The sequence below is a fragment of the Micropterus salmoides genome, unplaced genomic scaffold, assembly GCF_014851395.1.
Source record: "Micropterus salmoides isolate LMB-PRFRI ecotype aquatic unplaced genomic scaffold, ASM1485139v1 Ms_hic_scaffold_3, whole genome shotgun sequence".
NCBI classification, from domain to species: domain Eukaryota; kingdom Metazoa; phylum Chordata; class Actinopteri; order Centrarchiformes; family Centrarchidae; genus Micropterus; species Micropterus salmoides.
In genome coordinates, this window is record NW_024042261.1 from 16,089,494 (window position 1) to 16,110,818 (window position 21,325).

At 39.8% G+C, this 21,325-nt stretch overlaps 1 protein-coding gene across 1 annotated transcript; it reads left to right on the top strand.

Moving 5' to 3' along the window:
* Nucleotides 1-4,370: 4,370 nt before the first annotated feature.
* bace2 (beta-secretase 2) lies at nt 4,371-16,859 on the top strand. Its single transcript, XM_038693495.1, has 9 exons — nt 4,371-4,921; nt 9,543-9,631; nt 9,990-10,206; nt 11,460-11,591; nt 12,199-12,333; nt 12,627-12,728; nt 13,113-13,262; nt 13,359-13,527; nt 14,693-16,859. The coding sequence occupies exons 1-9, from the start codon at nt 4,628-4,630 to the stop codon at nt 14,932-14,934; spliced, it is 1,530 nt and encodes a 509-aa protein (XP_038549423.1). The 5' UTR covers nt 4,371-4,627; the 3' UTR covers nt 14,935-16,859.
* Nucleotides 16,860-21,325: the final 4,466 nt, after the last annotated feature.

The following is a 21,325-nucleotide window of genomic DNA, read 5'->3' on the forward strand; positions in this document are numbered from 1 at the left end:
TCTATCAGTGTTCTTTATTCAGGTCCCTGTGGAGAAGGTTTCTCCTTTTTTCAATACTTCTCTCACAGTCTGTCCAAACATCACCTGGTTGGTTGCATCACCAGAGTCCAGAGACCAATTGGTGAGTGAGCTCATTAATGCACTGAATTATGGAGGGAACACTGCCAGTACAACTATGAGGTCCATTGATATGTCAGATTAGCTGTTTGGCCAAATATGAATAATGGATCTCTGACAGACTTTTAGGTCTCCCCGTTCATGGTTCTTAGTCACTGCTGAAATCATTGTTTCCCCCTACTGGCATGGAGGGAAAGAAACACAGAAGGAGAATTCTTGTTGTGTGCACTTGTTGTGCCAGCTTCTTGTGAAGTAAATTTAAAATGGAGGCAGAGTGAGGCTTGTAGGATGTAATAGGTTTTTTTTAAAAGGCTAAGGCTGTTTTAAATAAAGGTTTTGTGAAAAGGTTAACTTAAATTTCTCTCCTTTTTCCACAGTAGGTCTAGGGTTTATTCCCACCAGATGTGTTTTGGAGGAAAACATTGTATCTGGTACTTTAGATCATCAGATTCAGTAAAAGTCATAAAGTTTTTTCTCCTCCTTTGTAAAGCAGGCCTGGTGTTAGTCATACCTGTTAAAGATCAACTGACAAACCAGTATTCAATTTTAAAATGTTTTTTTGCAGCGTGTGTTCAATCATACTGAGTAAAAGAACAGCAATAAACAAAATATAAAAGTGAAATAATCTTGTTCAACTTTTGGCTATTGAAAGAATCTTAAATGTGGACTGTAGTGTTATTCATCATGATTTATTGTATTGTTTGCCCGACAATTATATTTTAGAATAAGAATCTGATCTGTGAAGACAAATCTGGCATCTGGCAGTCTGGATTGTTAGATTCAGTGTTTATGTAATCTAATATTAAGATTTCAACCCAACATTAGTTAGATTAAATGCTTTAGAAAGGGTGGATCCCATCAGGCGGTTGCCAGAGAGTGGTGCTCACTGCTACAACTAATCTCACATACTACTGGACCCATCAGCCCAATATTTTTTGTGCACATTTATGACTGTATGCTCAAGGACCTCTTGTTGTTGCAGTGATTCACAATTTTTGAGAAACCTATTTAATTGATAGTCGTAAAGCTTAGACTTTTGTCTTATCAGTGGTATTCGCCATTTTACAAAATGCATTATGACGCAGCAAAAGGCCTAATCTGTTACAGGCCGCATTTTGGCCTTTGTCATTGCTCAAAAACTGACATCCATAGAAAAGTGTGGTCTCATTATTAACCGGAGTATCTGCAGCTTAATTTGATAACCAATATGTTATGTTATGGCACATCAGAGATGGATGAATTACTGTTTTTGATATCTTTGCTGCCATATTGACTGTAAGGGAGCTGGATGGGACAACTGAGTGAGATTCAGCTCTTCTTTGTTCAGGAGCGGAGAGGTAGGGAAGTCTTATTTTGTGGGGTATGGTACAATAAAATGTTCTAAATAAATAACAATGTTTAAATTCAGATTTTTGGACAATATCCCGTTAATTGTTTCCTTATTAAGTTTATACAGCGAACCCAGGACGGTAGGTTACAATACCTATTCTATGCATCTTAAAGAAAACTGACACTTTGCATACATCTAAGAAAATGTACACTATACAAAAACACATTCCCCCTTCCTTCCACTAGTCTCGTGCATACACACAGCCTGCCCTGCATTCCCTGTTCCCCACCCACATGCCTCCAGACACACCTGGTGGAGATCATCCTCTACTGAGTGCACTCTTCTAGTAATGTATATGTGATCAGGTGGAGATGTGTGTGTCTGTTGTTAAGGCAAAGGTGGGTGCATGTGAGATAATCTAAAACGCTCTCATTCTCTCTCATCAGCTGTAATGATCAGAGCTATGAGGATTAAGTACCAATGTCCCAGTAAAGCAGCTTTGCACAGCCAAATGTGGGACCACTGGCTCTCCTAAGCTGCCTAATTTGCTCACACAGAAGACGCTACAGCGCCCTCATATTAGATTAAAGGCACAGGGATGGTGTGGAGTGCCTTGTTGTGGCCAGCAGAAGAACTGCAGGAGGACTCTGCATGGACAAATTAGAAGTAACTGAATCAACACAGGCACATTATTAAAATTTGGTTCTGGTTGTCGCTGTTTTTATGGCATCTTGTTTTAACTTAATTTTAACCATCATTGGTTTAAAAACATCTCGCCGAAGGATTGCAGTTGAAAATGATGCTGGCTAGCATATTTACCAAAATGTTATCTAATGTTGTAAAATGAAATAAAATGGATTTGCAGTATTTCATGGGTAGTAACAGACAAACGATGCATTCCTGCTTCCCCCTGTTTATATACTCTCAGGCCAAGGATGTATCTCAATGTCACAGGGAAGAAGAAACAGGAATTGTGCTTAAATAGGTCATTCACAAGACCCAGTGCATGACAAGCAATACACCGGAAAGAGGACTTTTTGTGGTCACAGCCTTTCCCCCACATCATTAAGGATATTGTAACTATAGTGATTAACATCAATAAGAAAGAGAGAGAGAGAGAGAGAGAGAGAGAGAGAGACGGGGTGAACATGTGACAGTGTAACTGTGGACTCAAGAGGAATTCAGAGCAAGACAGTGCTTTTCTCTGTGTGAAACAGGCAGCATGGAGAAGGCCTGTGACATCGATGTGGCCTCACCAGTGGGATCTGCTTCCTCTTTCTCTGCACGGTAGCAAAATGAGACTGTCCTGGCTGAAATATGTAAAAAACAAAACCTCTGAGTTTGGAACTTGGAAAATGTAATGTCAAGTCTTTTCTATAACTATATCTATACCAGAGCTGGTATTATTCCTCATATTGTAGTGGACAATCACTGACCAGCAGTTATTCCTGGTTCCTTGAATAAAATGAAAGTGATTTCTGTGTGCATTGATGCTGATTTGCATTGATGGTTTATGTAGGCTATTGGCTAAGGACATGCAATGGGAGTAAATGAGGGCATTAAAACCCTTCTACTTCATAATGTGTTTATCTGAACTCATTTTGAGATATGAAAGGAGTTTGTCTGTATACAGGTGGTGTGTTACAAATACAACGCGGCTGATTGGGCTGCTATGGTGGATTAAATATAATGTGTAATAACCAGTAAATATCAGCGAGCAATAGACTACTGAGCATTTTGAAATATTAATGCGGTTTGTACTCTATATGATAGCAATACCAATACGCTGGATGTATAAGGGGATTGTCTTTACAATTAGCCAACAACTTAAAAAGTATAACAATTATAAATAACAAAAAACATCTACGGAAATCATGCACTATTTGACATATGAATCCTCTTGCTATCATTATAAATTGTATGAGAAACATATAAAAAGGGCCTTTAAAAATCATCCTTTTCAGGATATGTCATTAAACACGCAAATTTGCTGCTGCACAGCAATCCTACTAAACAAAACATTCACAACCTTCTTGGGCTATCAACTTGATAAATAGCCCACCTAACTCCTCAACTAAGATATAGGCTAGGCTATAGATTTAATATCTAACTTTTGCTGAGTGTAACATGAAGTATCTGATGTAGGCTAAGCAGGAAGAAATTTCTTTTTACTAGACTTCCATAACAACACAGCCAAGGCTATGGACAAAGTATAGAAAATTGGATTTGCACTGCACTAAATGCGGACACATTAAGCGAAGCAAAAACGGTGGAACACTGTGGAATTTTTGTCACACTGTAATAAAAATACACAAACATCCACAATCGTTGTGTGTCTATCGTTGTCAATTTAACATGTGGTGGGAAGTCGTTCACATCGGATAGTGTTCATGGTTGGTTAACAATCTGTCACCACTGGGCGCTCGGGAAATGTTTTAACAGCAGCGTCAAGTCGGTAAAAAAAAATATACCAACGGCTTCGCCGCTTTGCCTTCAAAATAAAACGTTTTCATGAGACAAAAACACAAAATACTAAACCAACAAAATGTGTTTTGTGTTCATTTAAGTTAAATGACACGACATGATGAAATGATAAAAATGCTAAATGTTATTATGAAGCTACAATATGGACACAGACCACAAGGCATTTTAGTAACGAGTGACGTTAGTCTAAGTTAGAGGAGTTGAAGAAAGTGAACGTCTCTGCTTAACTTATACCCGTAGGTTTTCCAATTTTGTTATTTCCTTTCTGATTTATATAAAGCTGTGTGTGGCTTATGTGCGTATGACAACTCTGTTTTTACCATAGACTTATTAAAACAATTTTCAAAACGGTTTGTACGTTATGAAAACAGAACCGTTAGGGTTTCCTTTAATTTGAAAGACCACATAACGGGAAGTTATGTTCTCCTTGTTGGGCAGCTTGACACTGTTGGAGGAGTGGATGTAAGTTAGGTGAAACGATTTCAGACAAAGTTGTTTTCGGTGTCTGACAGTACCATGTCAGTATGTATAGCTGCTTTTTGACGGTGGAGAGGCAGCGTTTCCACGATGGCGGTTACCGCGGCACAGGCGTTTCCATGACGGCTAAACTGAAAACTTAGGTAGCAAACTTTGAGCAAGGAGCTGGAATCTTGTCCCAGACTTCCCCCTGTTATCACTACAGAAACTAACGCCACCATGGCACACACTACTTCTTTTTCGACATGGGCATTTGCATTAAGTTTATGCTTCAGCGTGTCCGAGTGTTACTTTTCCATACCACTCAAAATATACACAGGGAAATACAATTTATCCTCGGATGTGGATTTGACTCCTCTCCGGCGAGTCGCGTTAACGTCTGATGCTAACGGCCTCTCTTTGGCCTCTGATCCGACTGGGACAGTGAGCTTCCTGGACATGGTGAACAACTTAGAAGGGGACTCTGGAAGAGGCTACTACATAGAACTGTCCATTGGTACACCTGGCCAAAAGGTAATGTAATGAAATGTTTTTGTGTCACTTGTTTTGGTTTAAGATCTGTATCATTTATACAGGTGAAAATTACTCTAGTATAATTTTTTCTTTTTTAAATTTCCTTTTCCACGCTTTTCCTTTCTTTCGTTTATTCTACGTTCCTTTTCAGTCATTGGATTAATTACGCAAGGTCATGTGTGTCTGCTGTGTGTGTGAACAGGGGCCCCGGACAGCCCACAATGTGATCCACTGAGTGGCCCGAGTGTGTATGTTTCATCCCAGGGCCTTGGCTACTAGGGCTGAACAATTTTGAAAAAATAAAATTGCAATTATTTGGACTGATCACATCACCATAGGCGATATGAGATTCAGGAGAACGAGACAAAAATATCCTTAAATAGTGTTTTAAAGCTATCTTCGATGTGGAGAGATGTGAAATGTTGATCATTAAACACTTAAATTCTGGTCAAATGTTTCTGGACCAATTTATGGTGGAAATGTTTCTATTTATGTAAAAGGAAACACAAAATTCAGGCAACAGGTGACATACATTTTAATAGAATATAAGTCAGTGCAGCTCTTAGTCATTCTGTTGCTGTTGTTCAGATCTGTTTCTCCTGTAGATCAACTTTTCTCACAAAAGTGCACATATGTAGGCATTATTTAGTCTTCCCTCCTCTTTTGTCATGTTCAAAAGGACCGTGTCAATAACTTCTTAAAGTTACTCATTGGTGCATGCTGTTTTTGGATCATTTTATAATCAGTTGCTTGTTTTGTTTTTTTGCGTAAGTTACTTTTTTTGGATAATGCACATTTGTTTCTTCTATATTTTAATTGCATTGCATGTTTTCTTAAGGTGCAAATAAACCTTTCTAAAGGCATTTTCATTTGCTATTTAACAGCAAGCTATATTTCAAAATGTTTTTTAAACAAATTATGCTTTAAAAAAGTGATGGGGACAAAATCAGCCATTTCAAAAAGTGGTGGGGACATGTCCCCAGCGTCCTCAGTGTAAATGGCACCTATGACTGCACCTCCTGCGATATGAAAATTGCAGAAGGTCATATTTCGATAAGATTTTGATTAATTGTTCAGCCCTATTGGCTACCTTTCTATGCACGATCTTATCATTTAGTGTACCTAACTGTTGAATATCACCACCAACAGATAAAAAAAAACAACATTGGTCATGGGAATATAATATTTTATATATATTTTGCTATCACTGTCCTTAAATAAAATCAGCTATTTATTTCCAGGCCTGCCTGGGACCATCATGGCAGGATGGTATCATGGCTGTGGAGTGCAGCAGCTAGCTCAAGTCTTTACAGCCTCGGGGTCTGTAGGTAGACTAAAACCCTGCTCACATGCACTCACATGATGCTGCCTGTGAGGACCACTGTTTCTTACCGGGCAGCTGACGGGGATTATGAGGCTCCCAGGGAGCAAAGAGCAGCCCCAGAGTTGTACAAAACAGCAGTAGCCCTGGTTCGGCACATTTACTGCTTATTTTCTTTTAGTTGCACGGAAATATGGCTGTGTAATTTACTGTCATCGTTTTATACTGTTGCTCTTTATGTAAAGTACCTAACAAGATCATATTAATGATTAAGGGGGACTAAGTGTTCCTGGAAGGGTTGGAAGGAAGGGATTCTCCCGTCACTATTAAAAATACATGACGCTCTAGGGTGTTGTAGGTTTAAGGCTACGCTTTGCCATTTTGTTGTAAGTAGATGTGTTTAAAATGGAGCTTAAACAAAAGGTGAATTATCTCATTAGTGACTTGACCTGTTGTTCCCGGGCCTCTCAAGTTAAACAGATCAGAGCTTTTAAGGCTCTTGGGTGGCACAGCTCAGTTTCTCAGGCTCACAGGGGCTTATCAGTGCTGCCTGCCATGCCACTGCCCTGTGTCAACCTCTGAGAGGATAACATTAAAGCACTTGTCAGAGTACAGTTCCCACACAACTTTACAACTACTCCAAAGCTGTAAAATATACTTAACACCTGCTGTCCTAATGGATGACTAGAAATGAAAAACACAGTTTAAAGTGTTCCTCAAAGGCGGAAATTCCCCAAACTTAATGTATGTTCAGACATTAAGTTTATCATATATTCAAAACAGCTTTTTATTCCTGTGGACCTTCTGCAGGTTGCTTAAGAGAGCAGGTGGTACACATCAAGGGGGCCTCACCTGTTGATTTCTAATACACCTTTTTCACAGCAGACATTTTGACTTTTTTTGTCAGCAGAAAAAGCACAGGCATTTGTTTAGCCCTACTCTCTACACAGCATGAGGCAGCTCATGAGGAAGTAAAGGTTGATGTTTCTGAAGAAATATTACTTTAAATGTTGCACCTGTGGATGATGCTTCTGAGGAAAATATGCTGCAGTTTGCATCGAGCAAATCTTCTGATATCTCAAATGTATCATATTTTATATCTATAAATATGGTACAGAGAGACACCACTGCATCAGAATTGTTGTACTTTACAATTTCTTCAATGTCTTTCGTCTTAGGAGTTATGCGTTATAATGCACAGTATAGGTAGAAGAGACTGTCCCACCTCGTGATATTCCTCCTGCTCTGTGCACAGTTAAACCTTCGTATCACTTATTCATGTCAGTAGAGCTCAATCCACCTTGGTTGAGATTGGTTGTGCAGTGCCAAAATGTCCTATAACGCAATACTGTTGAGTTATACTCTCAATATTATTCCAACTAAATGATGTGATTACAGGGCCGTGGTGTTAAATGAGGCACTATTCAAATGAGCCACTAATTGCAGCATCTGTTAGCATATGGCACAGCCAGGCTGAGGTGTCGGCTGGAGAGCCTCACATCTGCTAATTGGTACAAACAGGTAGCAGATGCACGTTGCCGCCATGGAGCCACTGCCAATTAGGCAGTGAACGCTCAACTGCAGGCAACTGCAGGCTGCCGCAGCAGCGGGAGGAAGAGATTTGCCCGAGGCTCAGCAGCCGAGCTAAGGGAGGATAGAGTGACTAGAAAAGATTGCTAGTGTGGAAATAAGGAAATGCCCCTGCTCCCCTCCTTTACCACGAGGCTCCAGTATTTTCCAATTTAGGCCAGTTTGGGCTTCATGTGAATGGACTGATGCCATCTGCAAGGCAGCAGTGGAGTTTTAGATGGCACAGTTGCAGTGATGGGACCAGGGCCTGTCCAATGAGGTGGAACTGATAAGCCTGACTTCCACGGACGGGCCAGCTGGGGCTTCCTGTGCCTGACTGACACGGTAACACATTGTTGATAATTTCCTCCCAATTGTTTCATAATAACCTCATGCATTTGATGAACAAGCTCTAGTTAGACATGGTTTTGGTGTGATGGGCTCGAGGGCTTGAGGAAGTGGATTTCTTCATGTGACTGTTGGAATTCATTGTTGGCCTGTGAAACCCTTTAACGTTTTAAATAAACAACTTCCTGCTGGTCTGGTCTGTCTAAAAATGTCAGCCACAGAGGAGTGATGTTAGATACTGTTTGTGCCGTGCAGCAGAGCATGCTCAGTAAACACATATTATATATTATAGACATGCATTATACATATTTTCAGAGGCTGTCTCGTGTGACATCATTAAAGAGCCACTGTATAGACCTCATTGTGGTTGAATCATCAGGTGCGTTAGGTTTATGACTCCCTGAGGGTGAGGAATGCTTGCTATTGAGTGTTAATGTGGCCCCTGCTCAGTAGAGGAGGTGACAGAAGTCTGCTAGCTAATTAGTTCCTGCTCGCTGATTTGATGCCTGGAAGACAACATTATCTCAACTGCTGTTGGCTGGTCCCAACTGTGCACATGACACATGCCAGGCAGGATAGGTCATGTCAGTAGCTAGAGGCTGTCATGTTTGACTCATAGATCACACATTATAGAGCAATTATATTAGACATGCATTGTCATTTTTTCTTTTTACACCACTTTGTGTGACTTTGGGATCTCTAGACATTATGGATAACCCAGTCAGGGTTTTGTTGTAATCAAGCCAAGTTCATAATCCAGTGATGTTTGCATATGATAATGCAGCTGTACAGTGCACCTTTCAAGTCAGTTTAAAGTAAAACATTTTACTTAAAGAAACAATGGCCAAAAAGTGCTTGTTTATACCGCCTCAAGAAGAAACAGTGTCTGTTGCTTTTAATAATTATTACACAGCACACATTTTAGCTGCTTGTAGACTTTGACATTGTTATTAAGTTGTGGATAATGTCCATTTATAAGGCATATGTGTCACTATAAAAGCATACCAGTGGATTAAAGCGTGTCTTTCAGATTTTTTTGTCTGTATTGTGTATGTTCTTATGTTCTCTCTCTCATTATAATCCAGTTTAACTTCTTTATCATTTTTGTGTTTTATATTTACTGTAAGGGATTTTGTCGTTCTCACTCTATGTCGTCTCTCTTCTTCTGCGTTTTCCTCCTGTAATTATTATTAATATTAGTACGGAGACTTTAATGCCTTAGTTGCATTTTAAAAGCTTAAAGTCTGCTTATTAATGTATCACATTGTTCAACAGCTGTCTTTTTTACCCTGTGACTCAGGAGGTCTGTGAGTTAGGGTGGGGTTGGCTTGTATCAGATAACTGTAATAGTCATTAAAGAAAACCCTGCCTTGTGTTTTACAGCTAAACATCCTGGTGGATACAGGCAGCAGCAACTTTGCCGTGGCTGCTGCTCCACACCCATTCATTACTCACTACTTCAACACAGAACTGTGAGTGGCTGTAATCCGGCTCCTGGAAATGTCAATATTTAGATAGATTTTTCTTGTCTGCTCTGACAGAGGCAGAATTTATTAATAAAATTGATCAGAGATTGTAGCTTTTTCACAGAAAGAATAGTCTTCCCTAGTAGTTCTTTACTCATTTATAACACAATCTTTCCTCTGTAAATAATTTATAAGTTTTTGCATAAGAACATTTACATTTGTTTTAAAGTGGTTGATCGGTCCCACCTCTCCCTAGTTCCTAGCCCTAGTTCAGTTGAGGTAGCCCCTTTGTTACAGTCCAAGTCCTAAGTTAACACAAATTTTATAACTATTGATACGTCTTTGCTTCCTCCCCTGTGTTTAGCTCCAGTACTTACGAGTCAGTCGGCCGGACAGTGGCTGTTAGGTACACCCAGGGTAACTGGGAAGGTGAACTGGGCATTGATCGTGTTTCCATCCCCAAAGGCCCAAATGGGACCATCATCACCAACATAGCTGCCATCCTGTCATCTGACGGCTTCTTCCTTCCTGGGATCAACTGGCAGGGAATCCTGGGACTGGCCTATCCCATGTTGGCACGGGTGAGAGAGATGCGTTATGTAAACCTTAGATAGCACCATTAGTAGAAAAGGCTTCCACTCCCCTTTCACTGATTTTACTGCTAGCTGGGTGTGACGTTGCGTATCAAAAAAGCAGATTCATTCAACAACAAAAAGGAAACATAATGAAAAATAAGAACAAAAAGTGTTTCTGGGACCCGGACACATTGGTGTGTCATCAAAATTAGCAAAGAAGTGAAATGTAGATATCAGAAAAATGTGCTACTTGATAATATCAGGTTTTATCATGTTAATCAAACAGTAATGCATAATTTATTTTTTACAGCACTGAATAACAGATCTTATCTGGATGTAGTCACGGACATTTCACATGACAACAGAAAAGTTTCATATTCATGATTTATTTTCAGCTGCCATGGGTGTGATGCTTTTTGCGTAATCAAGTTTTTTTTTTTTTTAATCTACTTTACACCTTCAGTTTCAGACAAGAGTTCAACAACTCAAAAGAATTAGCCAGCATATTGTACATAATCAGTAAATTAGTCCGTTTAATCCAGTAACAAGAACATCCTATGTGCGAGTGACAGAGGCACAGAACCAAGATGTTTCAGCCAGTGTCTGCGTTCTTTAGGTGGTAATTTGGTGTCAGCGCACACTGGCACAATTCGTTCTTTCATTCTGTGCTGACTACAGCAACCTTTGGGGTTCAAATGCCAATGATTGAGGGGCAGATATGCTCACACTCACCACTTTGTGCAACTGGTGAGTCCTGAGAGTTCAGGTTTGTCACGTATGACGTGATAACACAGCACTGACATGGAAACCCGGAGAGAAGGAGAGACTCTGCTCCCAGTGCGACAGAGGACAGGTAGAGACAGAGCTGCATTTTCTAATCTCATGTCCTAAATATAAAACCTTAAGGGAAAAACATTTCCCAAATATGCCACGAACTGAGGACAGGCAGTGGAGACTAGACTGATAAATAACCCATGAGCAGTTGAGAGTTTTTGAGCAGTTGAACCCATGAACCATAAAATACTTCATGGGTCTATTTGTTTGTTTATTTTTTACATTTCACATTTGATACTTGATTTTTTCCCCCTCCTTTAGAACTAACTTTATGTTATTGGTTGTCTATACTTTGGCAAAAGAAAATAAAAGTACACCTAGTCCGTCTTGGTAATCTCACAAACTAAAAGCTTATAAATAAGCATGTAAAAGATCACATTGATGAACACGGGTTAATGATGACACATCTCCTGTCTCTTAATTAGCCCGACATGTCTGTGGAGCCCTTCTTCAATTCTTTGGTGCAACAAATGGGAATTCCTGACATCTTTTCCCTCCAGATGTGTGGCGCTGGACTGTCAGCCAGCAGCACAGCAGACCCAGCGGGAGGCAGTCTTGTGAGTAGTCAGGAGGGGCTGCCTGGGGAGGAGTTTGATCAAATGAACATGGCAAATAAGCTTTGTTCTGTAAAGACACTTTTAATATTTATATATGATCTCTGCCTCTAATTCTGTATTTTTGTGATGCAGTTTGTGTCTGGACTTGTTTAATACGTGCAGCCTCAATTATGTGCTTCACTCATACTTTTTTTTCACTGTTTGTCACTCTTCACAGACAAAATAAAATCCTTCACTAGTGGATCAGACATCACAGCAGAGTGCACGATTATAGAAACATAATAGCTGGTATCTTCCTTGTCAATGTGGTTTCTCCATCGGAGGCCCAGTCTAGTTAGAGTGAAGCTAATTAAGCTAAGATGGTATCCTGCTGAGAGCAGGTCTGTCACTGTTATACGAACGGCCTCTGTCCCTCGCTCACTGCATCTCCATCATATGACCCAATGATAGAGACAGATGGTTAAGATGGCTGTGTGTGTGTGTGAGTGGGTAGGGTATGTATCCTTCCAAAATGTGGAGGGATAAAACCTTTGCTACTCTCTAGTTGGATATTCACTGTGTTGTTGTTGAACCATAGACGGGTGAGGTATATTTCTTCCTTCCTCAGATCATGGGAGGGGTTGAACCAACGTTGTACCGGGGGTCAGTGTGGTACACCCCTATAGTAGAGGAGTGGTACTACCAAGTGGAGATTTTGAAGTTGGAGGTTGGAGACCAGAATCTGGAACTGGACTGCAGAGAGGTAAACTTCACACTGCATTGTTGCGTTAAACACCACTCACCACCATGATGGTCAGTAAATGCTAGTAATTATATCATTTATGTTTGAAGCAGAACGGAAGCGCTGGTCGTACAACATTCATTCTTGAGGAGTTGATTATATTAAGGTTACAATACAGAAATGAAACAGAATCTGAGCAGCAGTGCTGCAAGGGAATGTAATCCTTGTTTTCTGCTTTTTTGTTTGCTCAAGGACTTCCATAGGAGCCAGTTGAACTGAGAAACTGCACTTCACTCTGTCTCCCTTTCTTTCAGTATAACATGGATAAAGCTATAGTTGACAGTGGGACGACACTGCTGCGTCTTCCTGTCAACGTCTTCAATGCGGTGGTAGAAGCCATCAAACACAGCTCTCTGGTACGCTGACGTTTCTCCACAGGCAATGATGAAACATGTTGTCAGAGCAAAGAGATTCAGGGCAGGATAGCACACACTCACTGTTCAAGGACATAGTAGCTTTGAGAGGAAGGATCAGGAGTTTTTCTGCTGTAAAAATATGTTTGTGTGCCCATGCTTTGGTTTATCTATTTGGGTTTTTTTTTAATCCAATCCTACATTACACATTTTTCGCACACAAACAGCACTCAAGGTTAATCTCAACCTAGAAGCAACGTTTTCAATTAATGTACCAACATCCTTGCAGATTATTCCCAAGTGGGAAAATGAAAGCGAGCAACACAACCTGTTTTGGTGCTGTACTGACCTTCTGTTTCTGTCTCTTTGACTGTTTCTCTGGTTCAGATCCAGGATTTTTCTTCAGGGTTCTGGGATGGCACAAAGCTTGCATGCTGGATGAAGGGAGAGACCCCCTGGAAGTTTTTCCCCAAGCTGTCCATCTACCTAAGGGCCACAAACAACAGCCAGTCCTTCCGCATCACCATCCTGCCTCAGGTAGCTGGATAAACACAAAAGTCATCCCCTCCCAAGAGCTTCTCTGTCAACAAGACACAAACACTTATTGGTCCTCATTCTTCTGTCGTCTTGCAGCTGTATATCCAGCTAATCGCAGACGTGGATGGCACGTTAGACTGCTTCCGTTTTGGAGTGTCTTCATCAGCTAACGGCCTGGTGATCGGCGCCACTGTTATGGAAGGCTTCTACGTGATGTTCGACCGCGCTCAACAGAGACTGGGCTTCGCACTCAGCAGCTGTGCCGGTAAATATAAGACTGTTACTATGAAGGAACTGTATGTTAAACATATATTGTCATGTGTCCAAACACTGTAAGTTAATTTTAACAAATGAGTTCACTGAGTATCTTAAAACATTGGTTTGGATAGTAATCCGCTAACAAGAGACAGGATTTGTGCATCAAGTTCTACAGATTATAATACCCATATTATCAACCTTGTGATAGCATTTTGCATGTGGTTTAAAATATGTGTTGCCACTCTGTCTACTATTTTTATTGTGTCTATGTATGAAGCTCTGAACTTGATCATTAACAGCAGAAATGACACAGAAGTTTGCGCAAACAGGGCTTTAATCATACTAGTCAAATCTTAGTGTATATATTAAAGCCTTTATGAAAGGGCTATAGGTTAAATTCCTTTTGTATGGTTTCATCTTTATTCAGCTACAGCAGATATTGCTGATGAAATTGCTTTAAGACATTTAACTTTTAACAGGGAAAGAAAAATCATAGTCCAGGAGTCTGTAAAGTGCCTTGATTAATCGATAACTTACAGAAATGTAAACTGTAAGTTGTGCAATGTACCATTTTACAACTACTTGCAGGGTCACTGACCAAGACCTTATGATTAACCCGTTCAGCAGGACCTAAACAGCAAATGTTAAACCTTAAACAGGGCTACTTCCCTATGTGTAAATATGAGCTTGGGCAAGACTTCTTACTCTCATCTAAGTACAAAGATCACTTTTGTTCTGTATTAACCAGACTTGAAGCAGATGTAGGCTGAAGGTTAAAGATGCAGGCTTGTGACAGTAGGGTTGCTAGCTCTAATTCCTCAGTTGGGTTGTAAAAATTAGACAGAGAAAACTCTCAGCTGCTGATGAGTTGCCCTTGAGTAAAGCAAATAACCTTAAATTACTTTGACGTTGCTGCTCAGTTGCTGCCAGTCAAACATTTGCTTTAAGAAGCTGCCATGAGTAAATCGACATCTAAGCTTAATCACAGTACAGTTGACATTTGTTATCTGTAATAAGCATTTGTTCATCATCAGGTAAAGCATAGACTTCTCTTCCTTATAATAATCTTAAATCAAAAAACTTTATAGCTACTTTTTAAAGGGTCATTTGGTTTAATTCTTCTTCCATTCAGAAATGAGGTCTGCAACTATCTGTGTTGTGCTTCTCTGCAGTGAGCGGTGAAGTGGCTCTGTCAGAGATCGCAGGGCCCTTCTCGGCAGCAGACGTGGCGTCCAACTGCTCGGGCGGGACGGTGAAGGAGCCTTTTATGTGGGTGATCGCCTACTCCCTGATGGCAGTCTGTGCCTTGGTGCTCATCATCCTGTTTCTTCTGCTGGTCCTACCCTGCCGAAGCAGAGACAGCTCCGGGGAGATTACCGACGAGTCCTCGCTGGTCCGGCACCGCATCAAGTGACTGAGAGGAAATGGGCAGGCGGACAGGGTGAACGGGCAGGGGGACAGCGAGGACAGCCCATCCGCAGCAGTGGAGAAAGGGGTGAGGCTCGGCCTGCACCGAACAGTGACACTCGGCTCTGAATGTCTGACTGACTCTAGACTGTACTCATCAGGTTGCCCCACAGAGGTAGACGCAGACAGATAAACTGCCTCTTGAAGGGAAAATCCCGCCTGAAGACACATCTTAAAAACAGCTGTTGGTGAAGCATTCATGGTGCCAATGTCTTGTTTGTTGACATATCTTTCTTATTCTCAAATAATTGGTTATATCATCAGACGAACAGGTGCACTTTCTCCACTGAGTGTAGCTTTAAATGTTTATAATGCCATGTGGCTACAGGGCAGTTTTTAGTCCTGATTTACCTTTTCTCAACTGGAAAGACACGACAACTATTGATGCACTGAACAGTTGAAAAGTTGTTTTTTTCCAGGCAAACTGTATTATTAATTTGTCTTAAAATGTGCCTTTACAGTTGATAATCTGCAACCAACTGTTGTAACCCAACTCTGTGATCAGTGAAGGAATGTTTCTAGTGCCTCCATATATTGTTGAAGTAAAGGGGAAAAGCTGCTCAAACTATCAATGTTAATAGGAAGAATATTGCTAGAGGTTACACACGTTTACAGTGCCTGTGTCAGCTCACCGCTTATACAGATTGATATACAGTATCAGCAGTTTGAGACTTACTCTGCTGAATTGCACTTTGTTTCAGTCAAAAGTGTAATAGGATTCTAAAGATCAATATTTCAGTCTCTTTGTAATTTGTATTATTACAATTATTTTCCTTTTAGACACTAGATGCTGAATGGTACATATGTATTCTGCACATTTTATACAAACACTAAATTAGAAGCCAAAGGATTTTTGAAACTGAAACACATGATCCTCCCGCGGACTCCAGTGAGCTTTTTTAGCAAAGCAGACTGACCTGTTAGCAAGAAAAACGTAGTCTCTTTACACTAGTGACATCTTCATATGTAAAAGTCAGGGCATAAAACGTGCTCCTCCGCTGAGCCTGTGCTGCACAATCAATCTGAAATATGTGCTTGTTGGTTCTGACCAGAGGATCAGCTGTAGAGGTACACTTGAATCTTTGAATGTTCACATAATTTGCCTGTGCCAAAATTGTACTTGTGACCAAATCAAAGGTGTAAATCATTTTAAATGAATAAATATTTCTTTTTGTGAAAGGTTACTCAGGAACAGTGCGTCCTTTGGGAGTCAGTGGGAACAGGCTTTGATGTGGTTTGTGAGTGACATCTTGTGTTGACACACGGAATCTCCATTTACTGGCTCAATTATCACTATTAATTCAATGGTAATTTTCAATCATAGTTATACAGACTAAAAGAAGGACTTTATGTAATCTACATAAATTGCAAAAACAAAAAACCAACAACGTATAGATATCATATGAGAACAACTTATTACATGAATGTAGGCAAAACCAAAATTTGCATCAACAGTTTAAATTATGAAGACACAGAACAGTATTAACATGTAGGAAATAAATTATGTTAGTGATACGGATACTCCAGATATAATATATATATATAATATCTCTGCACACTTGAACACAAAATGTAAGCAAACATCTTCATCTTTGGTCCGGCCATCTTGATGCTTCTGTAAACACAAACACTATTGGTTTTGTGTTACATGTGATAATTTGTGTTTTGTAAAAGTTAAAGCGAAGGGGTAAATAGTGTACATTGTTATCATGAAGCAGCTGTCTCACTTCAGTATGAATAGCTAAAGATTAACAAACTCGTTTTAATAGTAATGCTGTAGCTAATTACTTTTTTTGTGGCTAATTTGCGTGTGTGTGTGTATTTTCTATCAATTAATGTTAAATAATAAAACCCATTTCAAATCAATTCTTACTGCATATCCAGCATGAGTCAAGCGCCAGACAGATAAACCTTATTGCATCTGGTCCTCAAAGCAGATTAAATCCAATGCTATGAATTATCTGGAAATCCTTATTTTGTTTGCTGATCTGCCTTTACAATCCTTTTTTTTTTTTACCCTCATCTGATGGTGGATCCAGTCGGGAAAATGGGTGGCAGTGCCATAAACAGCTGGTTTGTTATGCTTAGTGCAATATTCCCTCCCAAATTCTGTCCCCTCTGAGACACCATACTCCATTCTTCAGGGACACCAGAGGGATGTCAGTGTCCGAAAGATTCAGCACAAATTGAAGAGAATTTTTATGAACTGCACCCTCTGGACGATCCATATAACACTTATCAAGATTCTCACATTCAAGCTGAAGCGCTTTACAATGATTTCAAATTGAAACACTAACTGTTATTCATTCAGTTTAAGACCTTTCAGTGATTTATAAGCTCCATGAAAAGCATTAGTGTAACTAAAACGGTCAGCTGCCGCTGCAGTGCTCGAACGTTACATTCATTGTTGACTGTATAAATGGTTTATTATAAGTCACAAAGTGGAACTGCTTGTTTAAAAAGCTGTTACCATGTACAGAACATAGTGCATGTCTTGTTTGACTATCCCTCAAAGCAAGTTACATAAGAGCATGAAAATCACTTTCTTTCAAGAACAGAAACTATTTTTATGTTGCTGCTCAATTTGTGCGAGAAAAACTGAATTGTAACAGAAAATCTCATTAAAAGAGTGTTTGTTGCTGCTCATGTGAACACAGATTTCTTTGAGGACATTGCTCTATAGGATCACTATTTGCAGCCTGAACACAGAAGCCCTGCAGGCAGCGGACCAGTGTGGCGGCAGTCACATGACAACCATCCTGTATTCATCATACAATAAAACAAACTGCACTTTATGACATGTTTTAATATGTGTCTGTTTATGTCATTAATAAAAGAAAATGTGTATTAGTGTTGTTTTCAGTATTTCATTTTTTTCACTTTGACACCTCTTAGAGAAAAAAAGTGTGTGTCACTGGTTTATCTTACATGTCGGCTACAGAGACTGTCTAATAACAAAAAGAACTCATTTAATTCAAGTCATTTTAGTATATGTTCATTTACATTCTATTTAAATAAGATCACTAGTAAGAGTTCAAGTCAATGGGGGCCATCCAGTGGTAGCACACACAGTGGTAGACACTATAGCAGACAGCCGCGATCTTTAAACACTTCAAAAGTAAATATCTACTTTGAACTTTGTGTTCTGATTTCTTGTATTTACAAGTTTCTTTTCCTTTAATTCACAACACTGGATGTAGTTATACTGACACGTGTTTCTATTACTTTGTCCACCCTATTTATACCACTGTAAGACAAAACATAAGCACCTCTCTGTACAGTACAACACAGTTCAACAGCACCACAAAGTACATCCTAGTTTTAGCTAGTTGCTAAACTGGCAACTGAGTGTATATGAGGGATATACCATATGTGTTATGTTATTACTCAAACTACAGTAACTGACCACACTTGTGAAGAGATTTAAGTTCTGCAAACTGGAAAACAGGCTACCGGGAAACGTGTTAAGATGGGATAAACTTTGCAGAGTGTGGCTCTGTTCATTTTGTATATGTCTTGCATCCCCTGTGTATGTCAATCTGTCTATAAGCACCTCTGATGTCCAAAGGTTTACAGCGCATCATAGAGCCATGTCATTCCTGCAAGTGAGACCTTTGCAGCCTTCATGGGCCATGATGCAGCACATAGAGTAAGCAGGGTTAAACAGAGTGACTAATGGATTCATTATACCAGCGTACACTGCCATGTATCCAGGGCTGGAGTCCCTGAAGGGGAGAGAGACAGTAGAGAGAAGATTCAAGCTTGATCAGACCACAACCACTAAAGTGAGATGAAAAGACCTCACCTGGCCCCACAGTGTGTTGCAGTGACTGTCCATTAGGGGGAGATGATTGCTTCTTCACAGCAGTGGGAGCCCGCCACCTGAAGGCTGACTGACCAGGCCCCTAGGGACCCCCAGAGGCCCTGCTGGATTTCACCCCTCTCACAATCTGAGGACAAAACTGCTGTTATAGAGGACGCATTTCATTACTACAGGGCTTTAACAAGCAGATCACAACTACATGTACCACCACAGTCAAAGTGTAAAGACATACAGGACAATGAACTCATAATTAAAGTGTTGTCATGAGGGCAGGCATTCATTAATGTGGCCTTTATGAGCAAATTGGACATCTAAATGTTTGTTTTTTTGATAGAATTTTTGGTAAAAATCACTGGAGAAGCTCACATGCATGGACAAATATAGTTATAAATGAAACAGATAAGAATATCCTACAAAAAATTACTTAAACCTGGAAGCATCTTGAGAGACACATCAAAGCATCAGGCTTTTTAAATATCTTTTTCACACTGAATTTGGTGTGGTCATAAGAAACATGAACAAGGAGATTAAAGCGGTACAGAGAACGATCAGTCCTGCTTACAAAATGTTCCAATATCTGTCTTTAGACATTTATTACTTAAGATCCAATCCCAATATTCAGCCACCCCTTTATGTCATATACCTACAACCTCATGACTGCAGAAGTAGATAAATACAAAATTGATTTGTTGAATGTGTAATAACACACCATTACAACACAATGTCACTGCAATGTTGTTGGGACAGACATTTGGCAAAAAAAAGAGATTTTTGGTAGAATTAGTGTCATATTCATTTATTTAGTGTTAACGACTTTTTACTGGTTTATCTTTACCATTTTCACTAACCTGAGCACAAACTTCTGCTGTATGGACGCCTCAAGGTTGAAGTCAGACTGCACTGTGCCCCTGACAAAACATGCACTGGAAACAACAATTGCATTTTAACACATACATTCACACATCAGAATATAGAGAAAACAGTTTGAAATTCAATATGCAGTGAAACACAGGAGCATCTTACCTGCTGTGTGTCCAATATGCTGGCAGCTTGCTCTCCCATGCTGGTCGCTGCAGCCCATCAAATTTTTACTCCAAGGTGAGAAGATATGGGAAACTGGAAACTGGAACCGTGCAGGCTCAAAAACAACAAACACAAACACTGTCTTGATATTTTGTTACAAGCAGGTGAAGAGAGCAGCCAGGAGCAGACCTAGTGTAACATGCACAGAGGGCTGCCAGTTAACAACAACAACAGCAACAACAACGGTGGTGTCTGAAGTACATTTAAATGCAAATGAATACAAAATCCTAAGCAGTCTTCACTTGAAGTACCTAGATGCAATTTCACAGATGTTCTGACACTTATCATATTACAACCATTTACATTATATTAATGTCTAAATGTGTATAAGGGATTTATTTATAACATCATAACACAACTACATAAAGCTGACAAATACAGGCACAGAACATTTATGTAATCTTCTCTAAAATGATATTAAGGTGATCCTTTTAGCTGTAAAAGAGTGTAGACTGCGCTTTATAAGTATGAAGGTGAGTGAACAGATTGCAGGATTTCTCAAGTGGGTTTCATCCTCCACATTGGCCTCCTGGATGAGGTTTGTTTACTGCAGTGAGCGTCAGCCTGGCCTGCAGGATGGTCAGTTGCTGGGACTCCCACACACAGCTCCCATCACCACAGGACGAGGAAACTGGGAGACAAGGCGAGACAGAGGTGTGATAATCCCACACTGTGTGTATTCAAGGTTCAGTTCACGTAAAGGTTGAAATAGTGTACGAGTTGTTAGAGTGAACAGTTGGGATAAATCCTGCGCTCAATAAGCGAGGAGGACTCCAGCCACCAGCAGAAAGAGCAGCAGGCAGATCACGGCAGCCACAGGGAACTTCACACACCTCTGTTACATCTGACAGGTCAACACACACTGTGACTGGAAACCCATTTACACTCACCTTACCCACTTGTTAAATGCATTTAATAAATGCATCTTTTCAGCCAGGTTTATCTAATTTAATTAGAACAGAAATTACTGCTGTTTGAGACATTTACTTTAAGCAGAATCTTTTAAAGTAATAACATTTGTATTTTTAATCATAATGTAAAACAATGGCTGTCCTCAATATGGAAATCAAAATTAAATATTAGCCCTGTAAAGCCTGAACCATCAAATGATTGCCAGAAAATTCTAATTTTTTGAATATGGAGTGGTTATTATATCTAGTGCCAAATTTAAAAAATCTTTTTTTTTAATAGCCCTTTGCACGTATGAGGTTTTTTTGTATCATATTTGATAAATTCAGACTTTATTGCATTGTTTTGCCAACATCATGTTTCTTTAAGACAACAAAAAAACATGCAGAGCATGTTTTAAGCCTTTTATCAGCAGCAGCATCATCATCTTTTAGAACTAACTCTAAATGCCATCCATAATCGTGATATCTTCAATGGTGTACTTTTTTTGCCATTTAAAAAATACAAACCAAACTCAATTCAC